This window comes from Ornithodoros turicata, chromosome 5 (assembly GCF_037126465.1).
Source record: "Ornithodoros turicata isolate Travis chromosome 5, ASM3712646v1, whole genome shotgun sequence".
Classification (NCBI taxonomy): Eukaryota; Metazoa; Arthropoda; class Arachnida; order Ixodida; family Argasidae; genus Ornithodoros; species Ornithodoros turicata.
Window position 1 is genome coordinate 28,685,164 of NC_088205.1, and position 19,480 is coordinate 28,704,643.

General features: G+C 46.0%; 1 protein-coding gene and 1 long non-coding RNA gene across 2 annotated transcripts; one reads left to right on the plus strand and one right to left on the minus strand.

The window, feature by feature from the left end:
• Positions 1–11,811: 11,811 nt before the first annotated feature.
• Positions 11,812–12,684, minus strand: LOC135395660 (uncharacterized). The gene has a single exon (XM_064626758.1). The coding sequence runs from the start codon at positions 12,682–12,684 to the stop codon at positions 11,812–11,814; it is 873 nt and encodes a 290-aa protein (XP_064482828.1).
• Positions 12,685–17,629: 4,945 nt separating this feature from the next.
• On the plus strand, positions 17,630–18,641 carry LOC135395443 (uncharacterized). Its single transcript, XR_010423090.1, has 3 exons — positions 17,630–17,785; positions 17,847–17,932; positions 18,047–18,641. It is a non-coding gene; the product is annotated as an uncharacterized LOC135395443 (long non-coding RNA).
• Positions 18,642–19,480: the final 839 nt, after the last annotated feature.

Sequence of the window (19,480 nt, forward strand, 5' to 3'; positions counted from 1 at the left end):
TGTGTATCAGCTGCTCTGGCTACTAAGAAGAACATGTTCCAAATTAATATAACATGGCTTGACATGATACGCCAGCGAAAGCTAACCAATAAAATTAGTAGTTAAATGTACAATACGTAAACACTTGCCATAACATGACAGTTTCCTTCCTGCATTCATGCGCTACCATTCAACCCACACAAACAGTGTACTGAATTTTTTTATAGCATTACAGGTTGTTTGACAGAACTTGAACAAGATTATATAGCACACGATAAAAGTAGAGTGAACATAATGTGCAGAAAAAATGGCTGCAAGCAAGCGAGCTGGTGAAGATGATGCATATGTAAAACCCCGAGACTAGGGAACACAAAGGGACATGTTTGTGTCTGTCCCTTCGTGTTCCCTAGTCTTGGGGTTTTACATCATGGATAATGTGCAGGTTTCTATTCACGCTTAATGGCCGTAGCAGTAATGCATGAAGACCACTGCTAAGTTGTGTTGAGAAACACCACTTTATGTTTGCCATGTCTAAATGAAACGTACCTGACCTGATCCAAATTAACCGTTCTGAGTCTGGAACACACAAAGAGAAAAACGCAACACACGCCACAACATTAACAGATAGCAAATGAGCTGTAGCGAGCTCCACCTTGGGACAAAGTCAACAAGTAATTCACCAAAAGTCAATGAGCGCCTGAAATGTAACATCTCCAGTGGCGTAGCCAGACCTCAAAGGTAGGGGGGGGCTCGATACGAAAACTCGCCCCCCTCCCCCCTCTGATCCTGTGTCGACAACACACACACACTTGTGCACACTGCAAACTGAGGATTAAAAAAGGGAACGAAAATAGTTGATTTAGACGTTCACAGTACGATTACATGTATAGGCTGTCATGACCAATGAAGTGGTGTCATGAGATTGGAAGTATTTTGCTCATACTTGCTCATACCGGCCTAGAAAAAACTGTAAACTATAATGAGCAGTACGATCGCAGACTGAATATTGAAATTCATGGCGTACAGTACACCCACGGCGAAGAGCTTGTCAAAGTGCTTGATGAGCTCGCCACAAAGATTAAGGTTATGCCTATCGCAAATACGCCGGTAGAGGCTTATCACCGACTTCAGACTAGGTCAACGACTAAGCCGCCAGTTATCCTGATAAGGTTTAAGGATCGTTCCGACGTACAGTCGTGGCTTCTCGCAAAATCAGAAGTTAAGAAATTATCTATCGAGCATCCGTATGTAGGTCTGTTTGTGTGCGAGAACCTTACCCGCCAAAACAAAAACATTCTGCGGCTGGCCAAAGAACGAGCGAAAGAACAAGGGTACATGTACGTGTGGGTACGAAACGGTCGTATCTTCGTTAAAAAAAATGACAAAGCTGAGCGCATTTGTATTGAACATGTGAATGATATTCAGAGGCTGTAGAGCGGCCCTCACTGCTTATTTTTTTTTTCTTTTTTTGGTATGTCCCTGCTTTCTGTGGATGATTTCTGTGACGAAACGCACAACTCTGGCTTCTCTGCCGCGCATTTAAACATTCGTAGTTTATATAAACATTTCGATGATGTACAAACGTTGCTTTCGTCGGCAAGTATACAGATATTTGCTCTTTCTGAAACATGGCTTGATGATGAAACCTCTCAGTTTTTTCATATAACTGGTTACTCGGCAATCTTTTGTAACAGAGCTGAGAGAGAGCATGGAGGCGTTGCATTATACGTGAAGGAGGACTTGCCATTCAGACAGCGACCCGACCTGTCCATAAGTGTTCCAATGTGCGAAAGTTTATTTATCGAGTTACCGAAGCTGACTATCGACAGGGCTATGCCATTCAGAAACTCATCCCTGATTGTTGGTGTAGTTTACAAGTCTCCTTCAGTAAATGCCTCTGTGTTCTTAAATGAGTTGGAGGCTACATTGCACTCACTATGGACAACTAAATCAAATGTACTGATCCTTGGTGACTTCAATATTGATTGTCTGAAGCAGGGCTCTGTTGCTGTCAACTATTTGGAACTCCTAACGAACTATGGTGTAAATCAGTTGGTCAAAGTCCCGACTAGGTTTACAGATGATGGATCGTCAACCATTATTGATCACATTACAACTATTTTTTATGAAAATGAGGTTGTTTGTGAAGTTGTTGCAACAGGGATCACGGATCACGAACTAGTCTTCATTTCTGTTAAAGCAGCTTGTCCACGAGATGCTAGCATCAGGGAAAAGACGTTCACTGATTTTGTGGCATTGGGAACATTGCTGGAAGCGGTAGATTGGTCGTTCTTAAATTCTGGTGCCTCAGTTGATGTTAAGTGTAATGACTTTCTTACAAATCTCTCCACATCAATACAAGCTGCGACACATACTGTAACAGTTAGTAAGAGGAATAAGATAAGGAAGCCATGGGTAACACCTGCAATGCTAAGAAGCATTAAACACAAAAACAATTTATATAAAAAAGTTCGTATTCATCCACATAACGTAACGTTAAAGGATCGTTATTCCGCATACGCTGCCATTTTACACAGAGTGCTACGCCATGCAAAAATATTGTACTACCAGGAAAGCATCAATAACGCCGTTGGTAATAGCAAAAAGGTTTGGAGTACGATTAATCAAGTTCTGTGTCGAACAGCTCCAGTGAATGACGTTCCTGCGCTCCGTGGTACTGGCGGACAGCTTGTTAACGACAAGCAAACAATTGCAGAGATGCTCAGTGAAAGTTTTGTCATAAGCGATGTCGATGGAGATAATGATGTTCCAAAACTGCCACTGCCTCCGCGCAATCCGGACTCGTTTTTCCTTGCGCCAGTTACTCCATTAGAAATCGAGAGTATCATTCAGAAATTAAACAATACAAAATCAGCTGGGCATGATGGGATATCTGTTTCTGTGTTGAAACGCTTCCGACATGTATTATCTGTTCCTTTAGCTAAATTAGTTAACTCCATGTATCAAGAGGGGTCTTTTCCAGACGAATTAAAGATTGCGAAGGTGGTGCCTGTTTTCAAAAAAGGTGACAGGTTGGCTACCACAAATTATCGTCCAATATCTGTTCTGTCTGTGATCAGTAAAGTAATTGAGAGAAGTATATTATCCAGGTTGCAGAAATTTTTTTCTGATAAAAACTTACTTTCGCCTTCGCAATATGGATTCACGAAGAAAAAATCCACTGAAATCGCGTTGGTTGATATTGTTGAGTATTTAAAGAACAACATGGATAGCAAAATTTTAACATTGGGCACATTTATTGATTTTACAAAGGCATTTGACCTCATTAATCATAATATTTTATTAATTAAACTAGAACGCTATGGGGTACGAGGGCTACCTCTTGATCTCTTCAGGAGTTACTTAACCAACAGAAAACAGTATGTTAAAATTGATAGCAAACGCTCGTCAATGCGTGTGACTTCTTGCGGTGTCCCGCAAGGGTCTATACTAGGACCTTTTCTATTTTTGGTCTATGTGAATGACCTGCCCAAGTACTTATCAACAGTTACAGCTTTGTACGCAGATGACACAAACATTTTTGTTGAAGGCAATACTGTACCTGACTGTCTCTATGGGTCGCTGCAAATCAGCTAAAAATTAATCTAACCAAGTCATGTTACATGATTTTTCATCCACGGCAAAGGAAAATCGCAAATCACAGTTTGAATATTATTTGTTGTGATGCAACACTCCAGAAAGTCGACTCTGTCAAATTCCTGGGTGTACATTTAGATTCTTGTCTCACTTGGTCTCCACATATTCTCCATGTGAGAAAGATTTCACAGGGCTTATTTGCACTTGCTCGTTTAGGACACCTGGTGCCATTGAGTGTTTCTGTGTTAGTCTATCATGCGCTTATTCATAGTCACATTTCGTATTGTCTGGAAGCATATGGGGTTACCTACAAGACAAGTATTCAACCAATATTTCTTTTGCAAAAGAAGGCCTTGCGTATTATGATGGGACTCCCCCCATATGAGTCTGTTACATTTTGTTTCGCCTTACTGGGCATTAGAAACATCTATTCCTTAGTAAAATACAAATGTCTGTTACTTTTGTTTAAACTTTTGCACAATATGGTCAATTCATCATTAATTTCAGTTAGTTATGCTGCTAGTCAGTATTGCTTCAGAAATAGTGAATTTTGTGTAACGCTTCCCCAGCCCCGCACGAATTATAATCTACAGTTATTCTGTTACTTCGCGGGAAAGCATTGGAATAGTCTTCCGTCACAGGTACGAGAAGTACCTAGTTTCGAGATGTTTAAACGGCTGTTGTCGAATCTGCTGTGATTGATTTCTTCTATTTATTCCTTCTTGTAACGCTTATTGCTGTTTATGTATTTACGCTGAAACTGTCTCGGTAAAGTTATTTCTGATCTTTTTTTTTTTGTTGTTTTCATTGTCTTGTAAAAAGTGTTGTGTTTTTTTCTAGGCGTATCAGATCATTAGTAATCACTGTAATTTTTACGGGGACCGCATTACAGGCGTGCCTAGCGGTCCCGCTTATAATTTGTAATGTATAGAATGTTTAAATAAAGCACTTATCTATCTATCTATCATACTTTGAAAACCATTCAAGAGTGCTTCTTAGATAGACGCCATGAACTGCAAGAACTTTCGCGATAGTCACACTGGTCCCCCCCTCCCATATATTATGTTCTCGGATTTGCACGATTTGTGTGGGTCGGTCCGTGGCAGGTAGGGGGGCTCGAGCCCCCCCTAGCCCCCCCGTGGCTACGCCACTGAACATCTCTGACTGGTAACATGACGGTCCACGTTCAATTCCTGGTGCTAGCACTGACTGGCTTTTTCATGAATTATTTGTTGGAAGTTTTGATGTGCTTGAGAACCATTCGTCAACCATTGTATCCTCATGAGGTGATGAGGGTTTGTCATCCCAGAGAGACTCCCTTTCTGGCATGTGTCCTTATGGATGCTCATCACTGCAGAAAAAAAGAAAGAAAGAAAGGAAAAGCATTTAATGACAAGAAATGGATAGTCACATTTACTGTATAATGATTGTGCACAACAGAAAGAATACTTTTGCACAGAAGGCCTGTACTTCTTGATGTCTAACATCAAGTTACAAAATTCCAGAATATATGACATGTTGTAAGGTAGAGAATAAGTAGAGTTATTGGGTTGTCGAGTTCAGTTGAGGGGGGAGTTGTACCCCCTTTTTATTTTATTATATATGATTATACAATTATCTTTATGTCTGTACCACCCCTCGCTCTCTACATTACAACATGTTTTATATATTCTGGGATTTTGTAACTTCATGTTAGACATTAACAAGAGCAGCCTTGTGCACGAAAGTCTGGTCTCATTAAATTTAGATGCTCTCAACAGTCTTCTTTCTTTTGTGAATCTCTATCGCAGCATACCTGCACATTGCTGTTCTACGTACTGTGACTTTGCAGTAAGAGTATAGACTTTGGGTAAGAAGACTACACAGCACTGCTCAGGTATTTTTGCCTATCGAACAGTATGTATGCATGCAGTATGCACACAGTATTTGTGCACCGGACCCACTAAAAATGTAGTGAATGTGGCATTGCCCACGGTAATGCACCAAGTTGAACACAAGTATTGTAGAATCCAGGTATTTTAGCTTACATGTCAAGCCAGTACCACACCAGTATCCAGTGTGAAGTTTCCATTTTTCTTAGCTGTCAGAAAACAGACAGTGAATTAATAAGAGTAGACAATGTTAACATGAATTCTGGGCTATTCTTCAGTTGAAGATTCACAGATAGTAAAGGCACCTTCCTCAATGGACGTTGATGACACTGAAAATTCTAAAACGTTATCAGAGGCGACATCAGCTTCGGTGTGTCAAAGGATTGTATGTCCAACAGTAATCCAGCTAACAGTAACAAAAATGTGCAAAAGACAAATTAACTGAACTAATGTAACGTACCTTCTATATCAGACAGTGAAGCTTGTAACACCTCATCCACAGGAACCAGTGTCCAGACAAAAAAGTGCTTGAACTGGGAGATAGCAGCTAATCGGAATGGCGACCTTTGTTTTCAACCCTGAAAGCACAGGTTGTAACTTTGAGGGCAGATTTAAAAGTGGTGTCAAGATGTCTGCATGCGAGTGCACATGAAAAGTTGAACATAGATGAATACTCAAATTATAACATCACATTGTCATACCTGTTGGTGGAGGGGGACTGCAACTAACGTGTCAGCAATTTCTTCATGACCAGATGCAAGCCAGATCATGCTTCATTTCCGCCTTCAGCGTGCACCTGTGATAATTCAGAAGTTAGATTATCAATAGTACTATTGTGTTGTTTATCGGGGTTATATCAGAGTAAGCGCAGTAGGACAGCTGCACAGTCGATTCATTAAGCTTGCTATTTTTTATATCTGAACCTCGACTTACCATTTTCTGCACTCGTTTTTTGCCTTGATCCTCCGTGGCACGTTCAAAATGTTATGCGTCGGGCACCTCCGATTTTCATCAGACGATATCGTGCCGAGATTCCAAATTGCCTCTGGAGTCGCGCGTAACCTATGGTAACATTCGTGGACGAAATCCTTGCAGTGGAAATTACCAGGCACCACTGTCAGCCAAGAGCTTCGCACTGCTTGGTCTTTTGGCAGCTTATAATAGGTAACACTTGAATGCTCCGATGAACTGTTCTAACAGCGTAGCACTGTCGCATCTTCGACAACTTCGCCGTGGCATATTCACGAATCATATCGCTCCAGCCCATAAAAGGCAAGGTCAGAACAAGGAAGTGCACTTTCCAAACGACGCTGTGCCAAAAAAAAAAAAAACATTCACATGCTTTGTTTCCGGCTTAGCAACAACATAACAGCTGTTCGCTTATGTACGATGCACAGAGGAGGAAACGAAAGAAGCCAAGCAGCCAAGCCAAGAGTCCATGCCAAGCCAAAGACAGATAAACCGAGAGCAGTGACGTCGATGCGCCCGTGCGCAGGGTTTGCCGACGGTCTGACGGCCGGGCGTGGGAACTAAAAAAACTGTTTTCTAAAAAACTACGAACAGTTGGAGCAAGATATTTCGCACACATATTCAGTGTTCGGTAATGAACACACAGCGCGAGTATCGCTCAGTTCTGCGGCACTTCAAAATCGGCATATCTGACCTTTAACACTCCCCCGCCCGATGCGTCTCAAAAGCTAGACCTCTAGAGGATGAAGTAGCTGAATTGGTCTTCTGATGAAGGAACCAGTGACTGTCTTGAGCGTGCACGATCGTACAAGTCCATCACGTCCAGTATGAAGCTCCTGCACCCTTGCTAGCTTCCAAAACATCCTTGGCTGCCGCCAGTAGTACGAGTTGATGCGGTTGAACGCTGTTGGAGGTTGCATGCCGACTCAGGTTTGCAGATCTAAGCTGTAGCAAGTAGTCCTTGTTCCACTGCCTCCAGTATGCAGTGAGGAGCCTTTCCTTTGCTTGCAGTGACCAGCTCCGGTGGCGCAGCGGTAACGCGTGCGCTTGGAGACTGGGAGTTCCGCGGTTCGAATCCGCGGGCCGGCTGTGCCGTCTGGGGTTTTTCCTGGGTTTTCCTCAGATGTGTAATAGGCGTATGCCGGCACAGTTCCCCTGAAGTCGGCCCATGGACGCAGCTATCCTCCCCCCGAGCGGATTCCGCTCGGTCTTCCACTTCACCCTTTCCTCTCCACCACCTTTCCCTTCCCGAGAAACATGCCGCCTAATCAGGCAGGCAGACCTCTCGGGTTCCTCCCAACGACACTCCTCCTCCTCCTCCTTTGCTTGCAGCACCTCTAACGGTTCGGCGTCTACGCACGCTGTCTGACGTCTCTTAATTGGCGGCAACGCCGTGAGTCGCTTCCCCAATATCAGATGCGACGGAGACAAAGCTTGGGTATCGCCAGGATCTTCTGACATTTGTGTCAATGGCCGTGAGTTGACGATCGCTTCGACTTCTGTTAACACGGTCAGCAACTGTTGAAAGTCTAGCTGACTCCGACGTAGTGTTCTTCTGAGGGCATCTTTAACTGAGCGTACCATACGCTCCCAGAAGCCTCCCCACCAGGCGGCACGTTCGGCAATAAACTCCCATGTTATTCGTGCTTGTGTCGCATACTCCCGTACCGCATGGAACTGATTCGCAAGCAAGGCAGGAATCTCTCGAGCGGCTTTCTTAAAAGTTAAGAAGTTATCTGAATAGACCTTCCTTGGCAAACGTCGGCGTGCTACAAAGCGTCTGACGGCCATAAGGAAGGTCCCGAAGGATTGGTCGGAGACGAGCTCAAGATGAATTGCCCTGGTGACTGCGCAAGTAAAAAGAGCCACGTACGCTTTCCGTTGCCCTTCTGCCGTTCTGTAATAAAGTGGCCCCGCAAAATCTACACCAACGACTTCAAACGCAAGTTGCTGAGTGACCCTATCGGCAGGTAAGGGTGCCTCCTGCTCTGTGCAGGGGCGTGTCTTCAGTCGTCTACAAAAAAGACATAGATAAAGAGCATACTTCACTGACTGACGACCTTTGGTTACCCAGAATTCTTCTCTTAACTGGTGCAGAGTTTCCTGTACACCGGCGTGAGACATCCTTAAGTGCTCTCTGAGTATGATCAGCAACGTGAACCAAGCCTCTGACGCTGGCGGCAACAGTATGGGATGCTTGGCTGCTTGTGACTGCTGAGAGCACTGCAGACGACCCTCTAGTCGCAGTAGTCCATCGTTATCCTGGTAATGGCGAAAGTTCTCGACATGAGAGGACCTTTCTGTAAGTAGCTTTGTCTGAGTAGCCTTGATCCAGTACAGCTCTGATGACGCCATTTCTTCAGTAGAGAGGACCTGTTTTCTTGACGTTTGACCGCTTCGAGTTGTGTACGTAGCGCAGTATCCATGCGGTGACTCTAATAAGTCGACTGGCACTACTGAAACGTTCGGGTGAAAGTAAACGTGCCATGCAGCTGACCAATGCCACCTGAGCATCCAAGCATTCCTCGTCTCCTTCAGTATGATCTGGAAATGCTGTGTGCGGCCATAAATCTGGCTGAGCCAGCCATCGTGGGCCTTTCCACCAAACTTCACAGTCACGCAGCTCATGCCCCTTAATCCCTCTCGTGAGAAAGTCTGCCGGATTCTCTTCACCAGGACAATGACACCATCTTTCAGGAGAAGTCAGCTCATGTATCTGGCGCACCCGGTTTGCCACGTGGGTCTTCCATCTGGATGCCGATCCCTTGATCCAACGCAAGGTGATTAAGGAATCTGTCCAACATACATAATCGAGCTCTGTCTGCAAAGCAGTGGATACAAAGCGATATAATCTGGCAGCAAGAAGAGCTGCTGTGAGTTCAAGCCTCGGAAGTGTCTGGCGCTTGAGAGATGAGACTCTGCTTTTGCTAAGTAGAAATGCCATGCCGCGAGAACCGTCGTCGGACTAATGCTCGAGGTAGACTACCGCACCATATGCCCTTGGGCTGGCGTCTGCGAAAATATGCAACTTGCGTAGCCTGTCGACGAATGAGTTGCTCGCTATCACACTAGGAACAGATATATGTTGCAGTTCCGCGACTCCTTTGCACCACTCTCTCCACTCTGCATCGATGTCTGAAGGTAACTGATCATTCCATTGCAATCCTGCCTCCCAAATCTTCTGGAGCACGATCTTGCCCGAAATAGCGAAGGGTCCTAACAGGCCAAATGGGTCATAAATCCTGGAAATGGTCTGCAGTACATGTCTCTTGACACTCTTCTTTTGGAGAGTGTCCATGTCCTCTCATGGAGTCCAGGACAGACGCAACTGAACATCGTAACTGATCATGTTGAAGATCCCATATGACCCCCAGAACCTTCTTAGTCTGATTCTGTGTAGTCTCCGTTGTAGAGTTCCCCTTTTTAAACATCTTTCGTAGTTCCTCATCCTCGTCGTTCGTGACCCACTTCTTTATCTTCATGCCGGCCGCTTCGAATATGCTCAGAGTTTCCTCATGAAGTGTCCTGGCATTTTCTGATGTGCTGACACTGACCACTAAATCGTCCACGTAAAAGGATTGCTCCAAGAGCGTAGCAGTCTGCAAGTAATCCTTCTCTGCTTGCTGTAAATGATGATGAATGGTCGCGGGCAGCAGGAACGGACTAGATCGTGCTCCGAAGGGCACTCGTGTCATGCGCCATGTCTCAATAGACGGTGTAGGTTGTTCTGCGATCGGCGTCGTTACTTCAACTGGAATGGAACTTCCCTCGGACTTCAACTGAGCAAGAGATTTCCGGTCAATATTAGGAAGATTGCCGATGCAGATTTCTGATATCTCAAGAGCTTCAATGCAAACTTCCTCGGAAGTATACTGCGACCGAAGCCTGACTTTCACCCTACGATGCAACGATTCGGTTCCAGCCTTGCCTACCGTATTGATGACCAAATGCTCTTTCCCAACAGTCGGTAATTGCAACTTCTTGGACAGTGCTCGCTTAACGAAACTTCTTTGACTTCCCCCATCTATGAGGATACGGACGCACTTCTCTTTTCCTCCAGCCGCGCAAACGACTACTTGCGCAGTCTGCAGCAGGACTATGTCCTGTCGCAAAACTGTACGTTGCCACGTGCCACATGCGAGTACCGTCCCTCCAGACCTTGGTACTGTACTCTTCTGCTTGCACAGCACAGTTAAGTGTCGTCTATTACATTTTCTGCATTTGAGGCTACGAAATGATAGGCAGACCTTTGCTGTATGATACTGCTTGCTGCATCGGAAGCATCTGTGGCTGCTACGAAGCCTTTCTACCAACTCTGCCACATTTGCTTGTAAGTTGCAATTCAGCACCTCGTGATCATTCCCGCAAAGGAAGCAGGGCTCCGTCTTGTCACGAGCGGTAGTCGGTTTCCTGGCTTCGACGCCAAGAGCGGAGGCGGACGACAGTCTTTCAGAAGAAGTTTGCCGTAACTTCCTCTGGGTCGTCGGAATAGGCCTCCTCGTGTCGAAGACACTGTCTGCTGTAGCCAGTGGCAGTTGCTCCCTGCACTCAGCTTCCATCTTGATAAAGTCTAGCAACTTCGTGAGAAGTATCTCATACCGATCTTCTGCCGATGTAGTTCCAAACGCTTGTTCGTCGCCGTGAACCTTCCTCTGGAAGCTGAGATTCATATCTTGCGGAACCGCTTGTTGTAGAACAGGAAACAGTAGAGAGCAAAACGACTTTGAGGTACAGTCGGACCTCGTTTTATGAACCCTCGATATACGAATTCCCTCAACTTACGAACGGCTCCACAGGGAACCAAACTTTTTCCGTGTATTTTGACCTCGTTTTACGAACCCTCGATATCCGAACTATGAACGGATTATTAGGGAACGGACCCAAAGTAGCCAAGCCATTCTGACCTCGATATACGAACGGGCGTTATGAACGTACAGAGGACCAGGCCAATGGACCGGAGGATAATTAAAGTTCCTCAGTACATGCTGCCATGGTCAAACATACAATGTCCCAACGTCGCTACGTTCCACAAACATGATTCACCATTTCCTGAAAGAATAATTCGGGCGTTTACAGCCGAACGGTTGTGAGTTTGGACCAGGTCTCCGAGATGGAAACGTCTTGCCGTTCCAAGAGAAGGCGTTCAGTCCTGACAGCCGGTGACAAGCGTAATATTTGCCGTTGGAAACAGTCTCATCCGCGCGCGATACGGTACTTTGAGGACCGGGTGGTGAGTCAAGTATCAGACTTCTGTCATCTCTTCTAAACAGGATAGACCCCGCAGAAAGTATGGTGCAAAGCACAATTACGCAGTATTTTCAAAAATAAAACTTATTCAAATTAATTTCCCGTGTTTATGTGAGGTATTTGTGCACTGCACTCCTCGGACCTCGATTTACGAATACCTCGATTTACGAAAGATTTTTTGAGAAACGAAGGGTGTTCGTAAAGCGAGGTTTGACTGTAGTACCCAGCGCTTCTCACTCCTCAAACTCCTCATATGAGCATTCACTGTGTCGCGAAGACGACTCAGTTCGAGAACATTGCGGGAGGAGCGTACTGGCTGAAGACCTAGCAACCGCTTCAGATGAAACTGTACCAGCATGTTTGGATTTCCAAATCTTTCGTTAATCATCTTGACCGCAGTGCCGTACATATCTCCCGTCAGCTGGAGGCCCTTTATTGAAGCTGCAGCCTCGCCAGTAAGAACCGCTGTCAGGTAGGACATCTTCTCGTTGTTCCACAAGGAAGCATTGCTGTCTACCAGGGATTCGATCCTTATCCAAAATTCCTGCCAGTGCTCTTGACTGCCATTATATTTGAGGAGTTTCAACTTCGGTAACTGCGGTCTGTGACGGCTATCTCCTACAGTTCGACTACGTTCTCCAATGGGAAGCGCCATCTCACCAGGATTTCTGGACTCCAGTATGGAAGCAGCTCTCAAAGACTGTGTGACGATATGTTTCTTCAGTAAGCAGGTGATGGTGGTTACCCGGTCTTGATAGTCGATCATTCTCTCCAGTTCCGCTTCAACCTCTTCGACTGTAAACATAGGCTCCAACTTTCTGTCCACGTCATCCAGGCTGGCGGAGAATCTGACGATGCGCTGAAGCAGTACCTCACAACGAGTGGTGTGATCCTGAGAGCTTTCAACGACCTGCATAGCTTGCTCGGCTTCATTCAGTACAGTGGTCAATCTCTGCCGAAACGACTTCCTCTTTTGCAGGAGAAAAGCCCTCGCAGTCGATTCCTGTGACGCCTCCGTCATCGTGCTGGCCTGTGAATGTCCTCCACTCTCAAGTCCCTAGCAGGGGTTCCCGGGTTTCGGCACCAAATTTGTGTAGAGGAAGAGCCAGACGATCGGAGCCAAAGCAAAACGTTTACTGAACAAACCCCAAAAGAATAATAATGCACGCCTTCTTAGCTCGGGGATTACCACGAGCCCAGCTGTTTGTCCACATCTTCCTTAACAACGACATCGGGCCCGGGCCGGGTGCGGGCCGTAGCAGCCGGTCCAGGGTAGGGCACGGGCCTGAAAATTAGGCCCGTGCAGTGCTGTAGTAGGCAGTACTCCGGCACGTAGGTAAATGGCAACTCCGGCCGCTCAGTTGCCCTTGCCACTGCGACGCGCACCGCAGCATAAATGTTACATGGTCCACTAGAAAAAGTCAGTGGTCGATATCTCTGTTAAACTGCTGGACATAAATGTTTTGTGGTCCTCGGACTGTAAAATAAGCCGACGAAAATGCAGTCACGCCAGGGAAATTGCCAACAGCGAACACAGACTAACCTGGATGAAAAATGCAAACACCCAACTTGAACTACTCTGATAATACGCTAACCAACATGCTGTGCTTTGCTAAGCATGACGGTCGTCGAAATGTGGCTTTCATTGACTAAGACAATTTTGACAGATATCGAAGACTCGTGAAGCTAAGAGGTTAATCAGCACTATCCGCTTTTTAAACATGGAATGTCATCTTACGGAGCAATCAAGCATTATCTATGTTTCCAGGCCGCCAATTTCCAGGAAACGAAGAGGAAGCTCTGGTGGCGAATAGTCGCAATATTCATGAGCTCTGCATCTTTTGGTACGGCTAAGCCTAGCCGGGAAATGGTTTATACTGATGCACCTGACTACAAGATGATCCTGCCTATACGCCAACAGGTAGTGTCGCTTTCAACACTGTTCTCTTACAAGCTGACCCATGCGGCCGGCCTTACCGAGTGAACGACTTTACTGACGCCCTGAAGCAAATAATGTCGCCTCCTTTGGTAAATTCATGTTTAATCATGTCTGTGCCCTCACGTTGGAGTCAGCCCTTTTGAAGGAGAAGCTCCTTGTACAGAGGGAACTGCTGGTCAAAGGCAAGAAGTGCATAGTCCTCGACCCCAATAAAAGAGAACTTTCCGCCAAGATCTACTGGTTGCCAAACATGTTCCAGATGCAGAGGTGAAGAAGGCTTTGTCTGTATTTGGTAAAGTTGGAGACATTACCAGAAAAAAGTGGAAGCGCGACTTCTTTGCGGGTGTCGAATCTACCAACCGCAATGTTGTTCTGGAGTTCGACGGGGGCACCACTGTTGACAGTTTGCCGCACTTCCTATATATCATGGGTTCTCAGGTCCTTCTCGCTGTGCCTGGCAGGCCTCCCCCCTGCTAACGTTGCAAGCATGTCATCCACGAAAGCAATGCCACACACTTTGGTGCCGGAGGTGTCATGCCTTTGGCCACGTACGCTACTAGAGCTCAGGGGCACAACGTTACTTTTGATGACGCTGTGGAGTTTGATGATGGGGCGCATATTGATCCTGCCGCAAACCAAGATTGTACTGCTGCAAAACAAGATCGTACTGCTCCAAAGGAGATCGGTGCCATACAGAAGCAGTGACACCTGTGGTGGACGCAGCTCCGACGGGCTCCATGGGCAGCTGGAGCCCCTGGGTGCTTTGTATGGAGATAGACGAGCCTGTAAACAATGCGCCGTTGCCAGTACACGCGAAGTCAGAGGAGGATACGGAGGTGGATGGGAGGTTTAGCGACCGTGACAACGAAGAGCTTGCTGGTGCCAGATCCTGGGCTGACGCTAGCATGGGTGAAAAGGTTTCCTCGGAGCGGCCGCAGACGGTTCGTAGGGATACTAGCCAGGTCGGGTGGAACCGTGTGGTGAAGCGCCGGATGAGCGCGGCAGTCACTAGAAACGGTCGTCTAAGCAAGTGTGGGGCCGAGGGGCCTCTTTCCCAGGCAGAGCCAAGTACCCAGTGAGACTACAGTCGCAGCCCTGCACGTACACAATGCGCTACTCCAAGGGAGCTTGTGTTTGTGTGTGTTCGACTCTGTCAGTTCTTTTTATTTGCATCTCTATGGCGGGTAATAGGACGCCAGCCTCATGTTCTCTTCAGGACAAGTCTCCTACTATATTCCAATGGAACTCAAGGAGTCTTCGATCCAAGGTGTCGGAGTTTCGTCAATTTACCTGGAGGCACAAGTTTCCATTGATGTGCATCTCTGAATGTGGGGTCACAGAGGACATCCGCCTCTCCAATCATGTGACGTTTGTTTCGAGACCGTCTGGTGCGAAAAGCCGAGCTGCTCTGTTCGTCCGCTCCGATATTGCTGCAACTCGCAGAGACATACAGGTGACTGGAATTGACGAGCACGTTTGTTGCAGAGTTCGCTTCGGCCACCTGGACATCTCTATCATTTCGTTCTACCCCCCACCGGCAATTTCCTGCAACGTGGACAACCTTGAAGCACTTCTAAACAGCGTCCCCGCTCCGTACATACTATGCGGCGACTTCAATGCGCACCATCCTACACTCTAAATCGTTTTACACCTTAAAGGGTGTAAATCAAAATGTTCATGGCGCACACCTTTTAAGGTGTATTTTAACACCCTCATGGCAATTGGGATGCAAAGGGTGTAACGGCGAATAAAACTGTTGGGTTTGTGGCAATATGCTGGTAACTGTGTTTTCACAATTACCAGCATATTGCGTATAATCACATTGAGGTCCATATATGTATGCACATCAAGGTGACTAAATATGTATGTAAACATGCACAGCCGACATACAGACAATCATGTATGGCATGGCAGCTGTGCATGGCAATGAACCATGGCAGCTGTATATAGCTTTTCGTGAAACTGTAGACCTTCTCATGAGCAGGCACCTCCCCCATATGCATGTTCATTACTTAGAACGGTGCATTTATTCGCTGCATATTTCTTCAAGGCTTCGCAGTGTTGTACCCACAAATATCTAACCCCTGTAAAATGCATTACGTTGTTCATCATCCGCGACTCATCAGGATGTTTGGTCCTTTCCTATCTGTATGGTTGTACGCGTTTCGAAGGGAAACACCGGCATTTTAAAGATGTTGCTAGAAAAATCGACATTTTAAGAACATAACCCTTTCATTACCAAGAAGACATCAATTTTATCAAATGTATGTGTGGTCGCAGCCCTTCATGAGAAATGCCACATCTACTGATGGTTCCAAGGAGATACTACTTCAACATGCCCCAGAAGCAATTCAGAGTTACATTCATGACCGTGATATTCACGCAGAATCTATAGTCTATGTGAAAAGTGCAGTTGATAATGATAACACATTTGCTATTGGCTTGCCAAAGAATCTTCCGAGGAGGACTTACCCGTGTTCATTGAGATTGCAGGCGTACATGTTATTAACTCTGATACCATTTTTCTCATACAAACATTAAGTACAGTTGAGTATGATGAGCACTATCAAGTATTTGTTCTGTCTTGCAATGAGGAGCAACGTGTTTTAAGAAATTTAAGCACTATCTCAACAGATCTTCTAAATCTGCATGCATTACCAGATGGTATAGACGTGTTGTAAATCCAGGGCATGCACTTTTGTAATGTAACTTCCTGCTCCCTGTTGTTGTATATATTTACTTTTGTTCATGTGAACGAAAACAAACGTACTCCCTTTCTACACCCAGGTGACACACTATCGCCATATATTTCACCTGAGGGTGTAGTACACCATTGTTACACCCTCAGGAGCTTCCAAAACAAAGTTGTAGGGTGTGAAAGGGGTGTGATCTTTGTTAATACACCTATTTTACACCTTTAAAGGTGTGAAACGATTTAGAGTGTATGTGGGGCAGTGTTCGCTCTGACACGAGAGGTGCTCGTCTTGCTGCGCTATTCGAGCGAATGGACCTCTGTTGTCTAAACGACGGCACTCCAACGCTCATCCAGTCTACCCGTATGTCATCGTGTTTGGACCTTAAAGTTGTATCATCGATAGCGCAGCGCATATCATGGCTGACTGGAGCGGACGCCATTGGGAGCGACCATCTTCTCATCCTGGTTCACCTTCGTGGTACCATGGGTCCCCATCTCACGCACAATGTCAAGAAGACAAATTGGACTTATTTTCGTGCTACTCTCGAAGATGCAATCGTTCGAGGAGAAGTTGACTGCGGGCCCAATTTCTGTTGGACCGCCGCTAACGTCACGCGTCCTGCCACAAGGGAGTACCATCTACCTAAGAAAGTTCACTGCGGTCGACGCCAAGTATGAGCGACTGCGGGCAATTCGTCGTCGTGCCGAACGAAGAGCTCGTTGTTCAGGTCTTCCCTGCCATGTCGCTGATGCTCGCCGTATACAGAAGGCTATTCAAAAGCATCTTTACAGGCTTGCAACAGACGGCTGGAGAAGTTTTACGTCCTCTCTCTCTCCGGGGACGCCGCTCTCTCGAATATGGAGTGTGGTCAAGGGCCTATCTGCACCTGTCGTTCAGCGGAACCCTTTCAGGTCGTTGTCTGTGACCCCCGCGCGCTTGGAAGTCGAGATTGCGGATGAGTATCTCCGCCTGCGGATGAGTCCGCCTTACTGCAACGCCTGGGGCGGTGCCACCCTTGGCACGTGACATCCCTGAAGCCTTCGAGTCATCGGAAGATCCAGCTCTTGATGTTTCTTTTTCGCTAACAGAGATGTTGGCTGCCATCTGAAACACCCCTGCTCACACTTCTCCTGGACACGACCACATACGTACAAGGCGCTTCAGAACCTTCCTCCGATCGCTCATGAGATTCTTTTGTCCACTTACAACGACAGTTGGCAGAGTGGCACTGTCCCAAACGACTGGAAGCTCGCATTGGTTCTGTTGTTCAAGCATGGCAAGTCGCCACACAATCTGGACACGTTTTCCGACCAATAGCCCTACTAGTTGTGTTGGGAGAACTATGGAACGGATGGTGCACTCACGACTGAATTGGTATCTCGAGTCTACTCGATTCAACCGGGCAGTTATGGCTGGTTTTCGTCAAAGTTGGTCTGTGACGGACAGCATCATCGACCTAGTGCGGCGGTGCGTCCGAAGGTCCGAAGGTAAGCTTACCGCCGCTGTCTTCCTTGATGTGAAGAAAGTTTACGACACTGCTTTTCACAGCGCTGTTGTCGCGTCACTTCACGAGACCGGCGTGGGAGGTCGCACTCCTCTGGGTTCAGGATTTCCTCATTGACAAACAACTTTTGGTACGCACTACTGAGGGTGATAGCGCCGTCTACCCTGTGCAGCGTGGCATCCCACAAGGGAGCGTTCTGAGTCCACTTTTATTTAACGTCATCATGGCTTTACTCCCAACACAGGTACGTAACCATACCCGTATCACCCTCTACGCCGACGATATTTGCATATGGACTTCTGCTATCCGCCGGGATACTCTTCAGCGTAGTTTGCAGCAAGCTATGGACACCACGCTCTCCTATCTCGCGGAACGCGGTCTCTCCATTTCGCCAAGTAAGACAACAGCGGTGGTGTTTATGCGCCGCTCTTTCCACAAATACCCAATATTTGTGGAGGGCTCTGCTCCCACGTCCGCTATCTTGGCGTGATAATTGACCGCAGGCTCACGTGGGCACGGCAAATTCGGGCGATTGGTGCAACCACAAAAAAGTTTGTCAATGCCATCAGAGTAGTAATAGGCCTTGTCCAGACTACAGGGTGTACAAACTACAGGATCCCTGCCCTTGAGCGTATTTTTCCCTGCGCAGCGCGTTTGCGGAGGCTTGTCCGCGCGCTTATAACATGCAGAGACATGCAAAGAAGGGTCATACACAAAACGTACGAGTGAAAATATATTTATTAATGCCAATTGTAATGCCAATCAAGTTGCGATATATTTATTAAAGCCAATTGTGCTGGGAATTGTGCCAATTGTGATGCCAATCAGGTGAAGGAGAAAAACCCAGCCGAAAAACCTTCACGACCTGTAACAGAAGAAACACAATAAACATAATAAAGAATATACTTACTCATTGCCAATTTCACAGCTTCCATATGGGTATGACTCAACTGCATTAAAGAGATATCTCTTATCATCATAGGGCATGAGTGCAAGCTTAGTCGTTTCCACTGTATACATACATTGGCGCTTACTACATATGGTCTTTTGTGGATGACTTACCTTCACACTATTAAACAAAACATTTTTATATACATCATGATGCAATTCCCTATGAGCAATACTTTTCTTAACACCTTTTGCTCTAGCAATTTGACTATCGTCACTCAATCGGATAGAATACATTTTTGCTTTCAGAGCAACCACCTCTTCAATTATCCTACCTCCAGTCTCATCCTTGAAGTGGAACAATGCACCCTTATTTTTATTGCTATAGAGTGGATGATCAATGGGATAGGATGAAAGATCGAGGTGATCATCTGCAATCTTTTTGATTTCCTCTTCATACTCTGACGTATGAAACACACCGATGATAGAATCGGTATCCGAATACATGATGGTGATGGGACAATTCAACTTTTCCAAGAGAGTGCAATAGACAAATTCATACATTACCAACTTACTATAATCTAAAATACAAAAACCAATCTGCAATGGAAAGCTACACTTTACCTTCCTTTTCTTCATCTCATACAACACACAATTCTCAGACAAAATTTCAAATCGAATGCAGTCATTCGAGGAGCTATATCTTTGGGCCTCTTCTTTGCTGAATGCTATCTTAATTGATCTAAATCGCCTGGGGGAAAGGAGCGTCCTGCCATAAAGGGCATTACAA

Bases quoted from the DNA above. Each gene is read 5' to 3' on its own strand.
- LOC135395660 (XM_064626758.1), bottom strand. From the start codon at position 12,684: ATGACGGAGGCGTCACAGGAATCGACTGCGAGGGCTTTTCTCCTGCAA.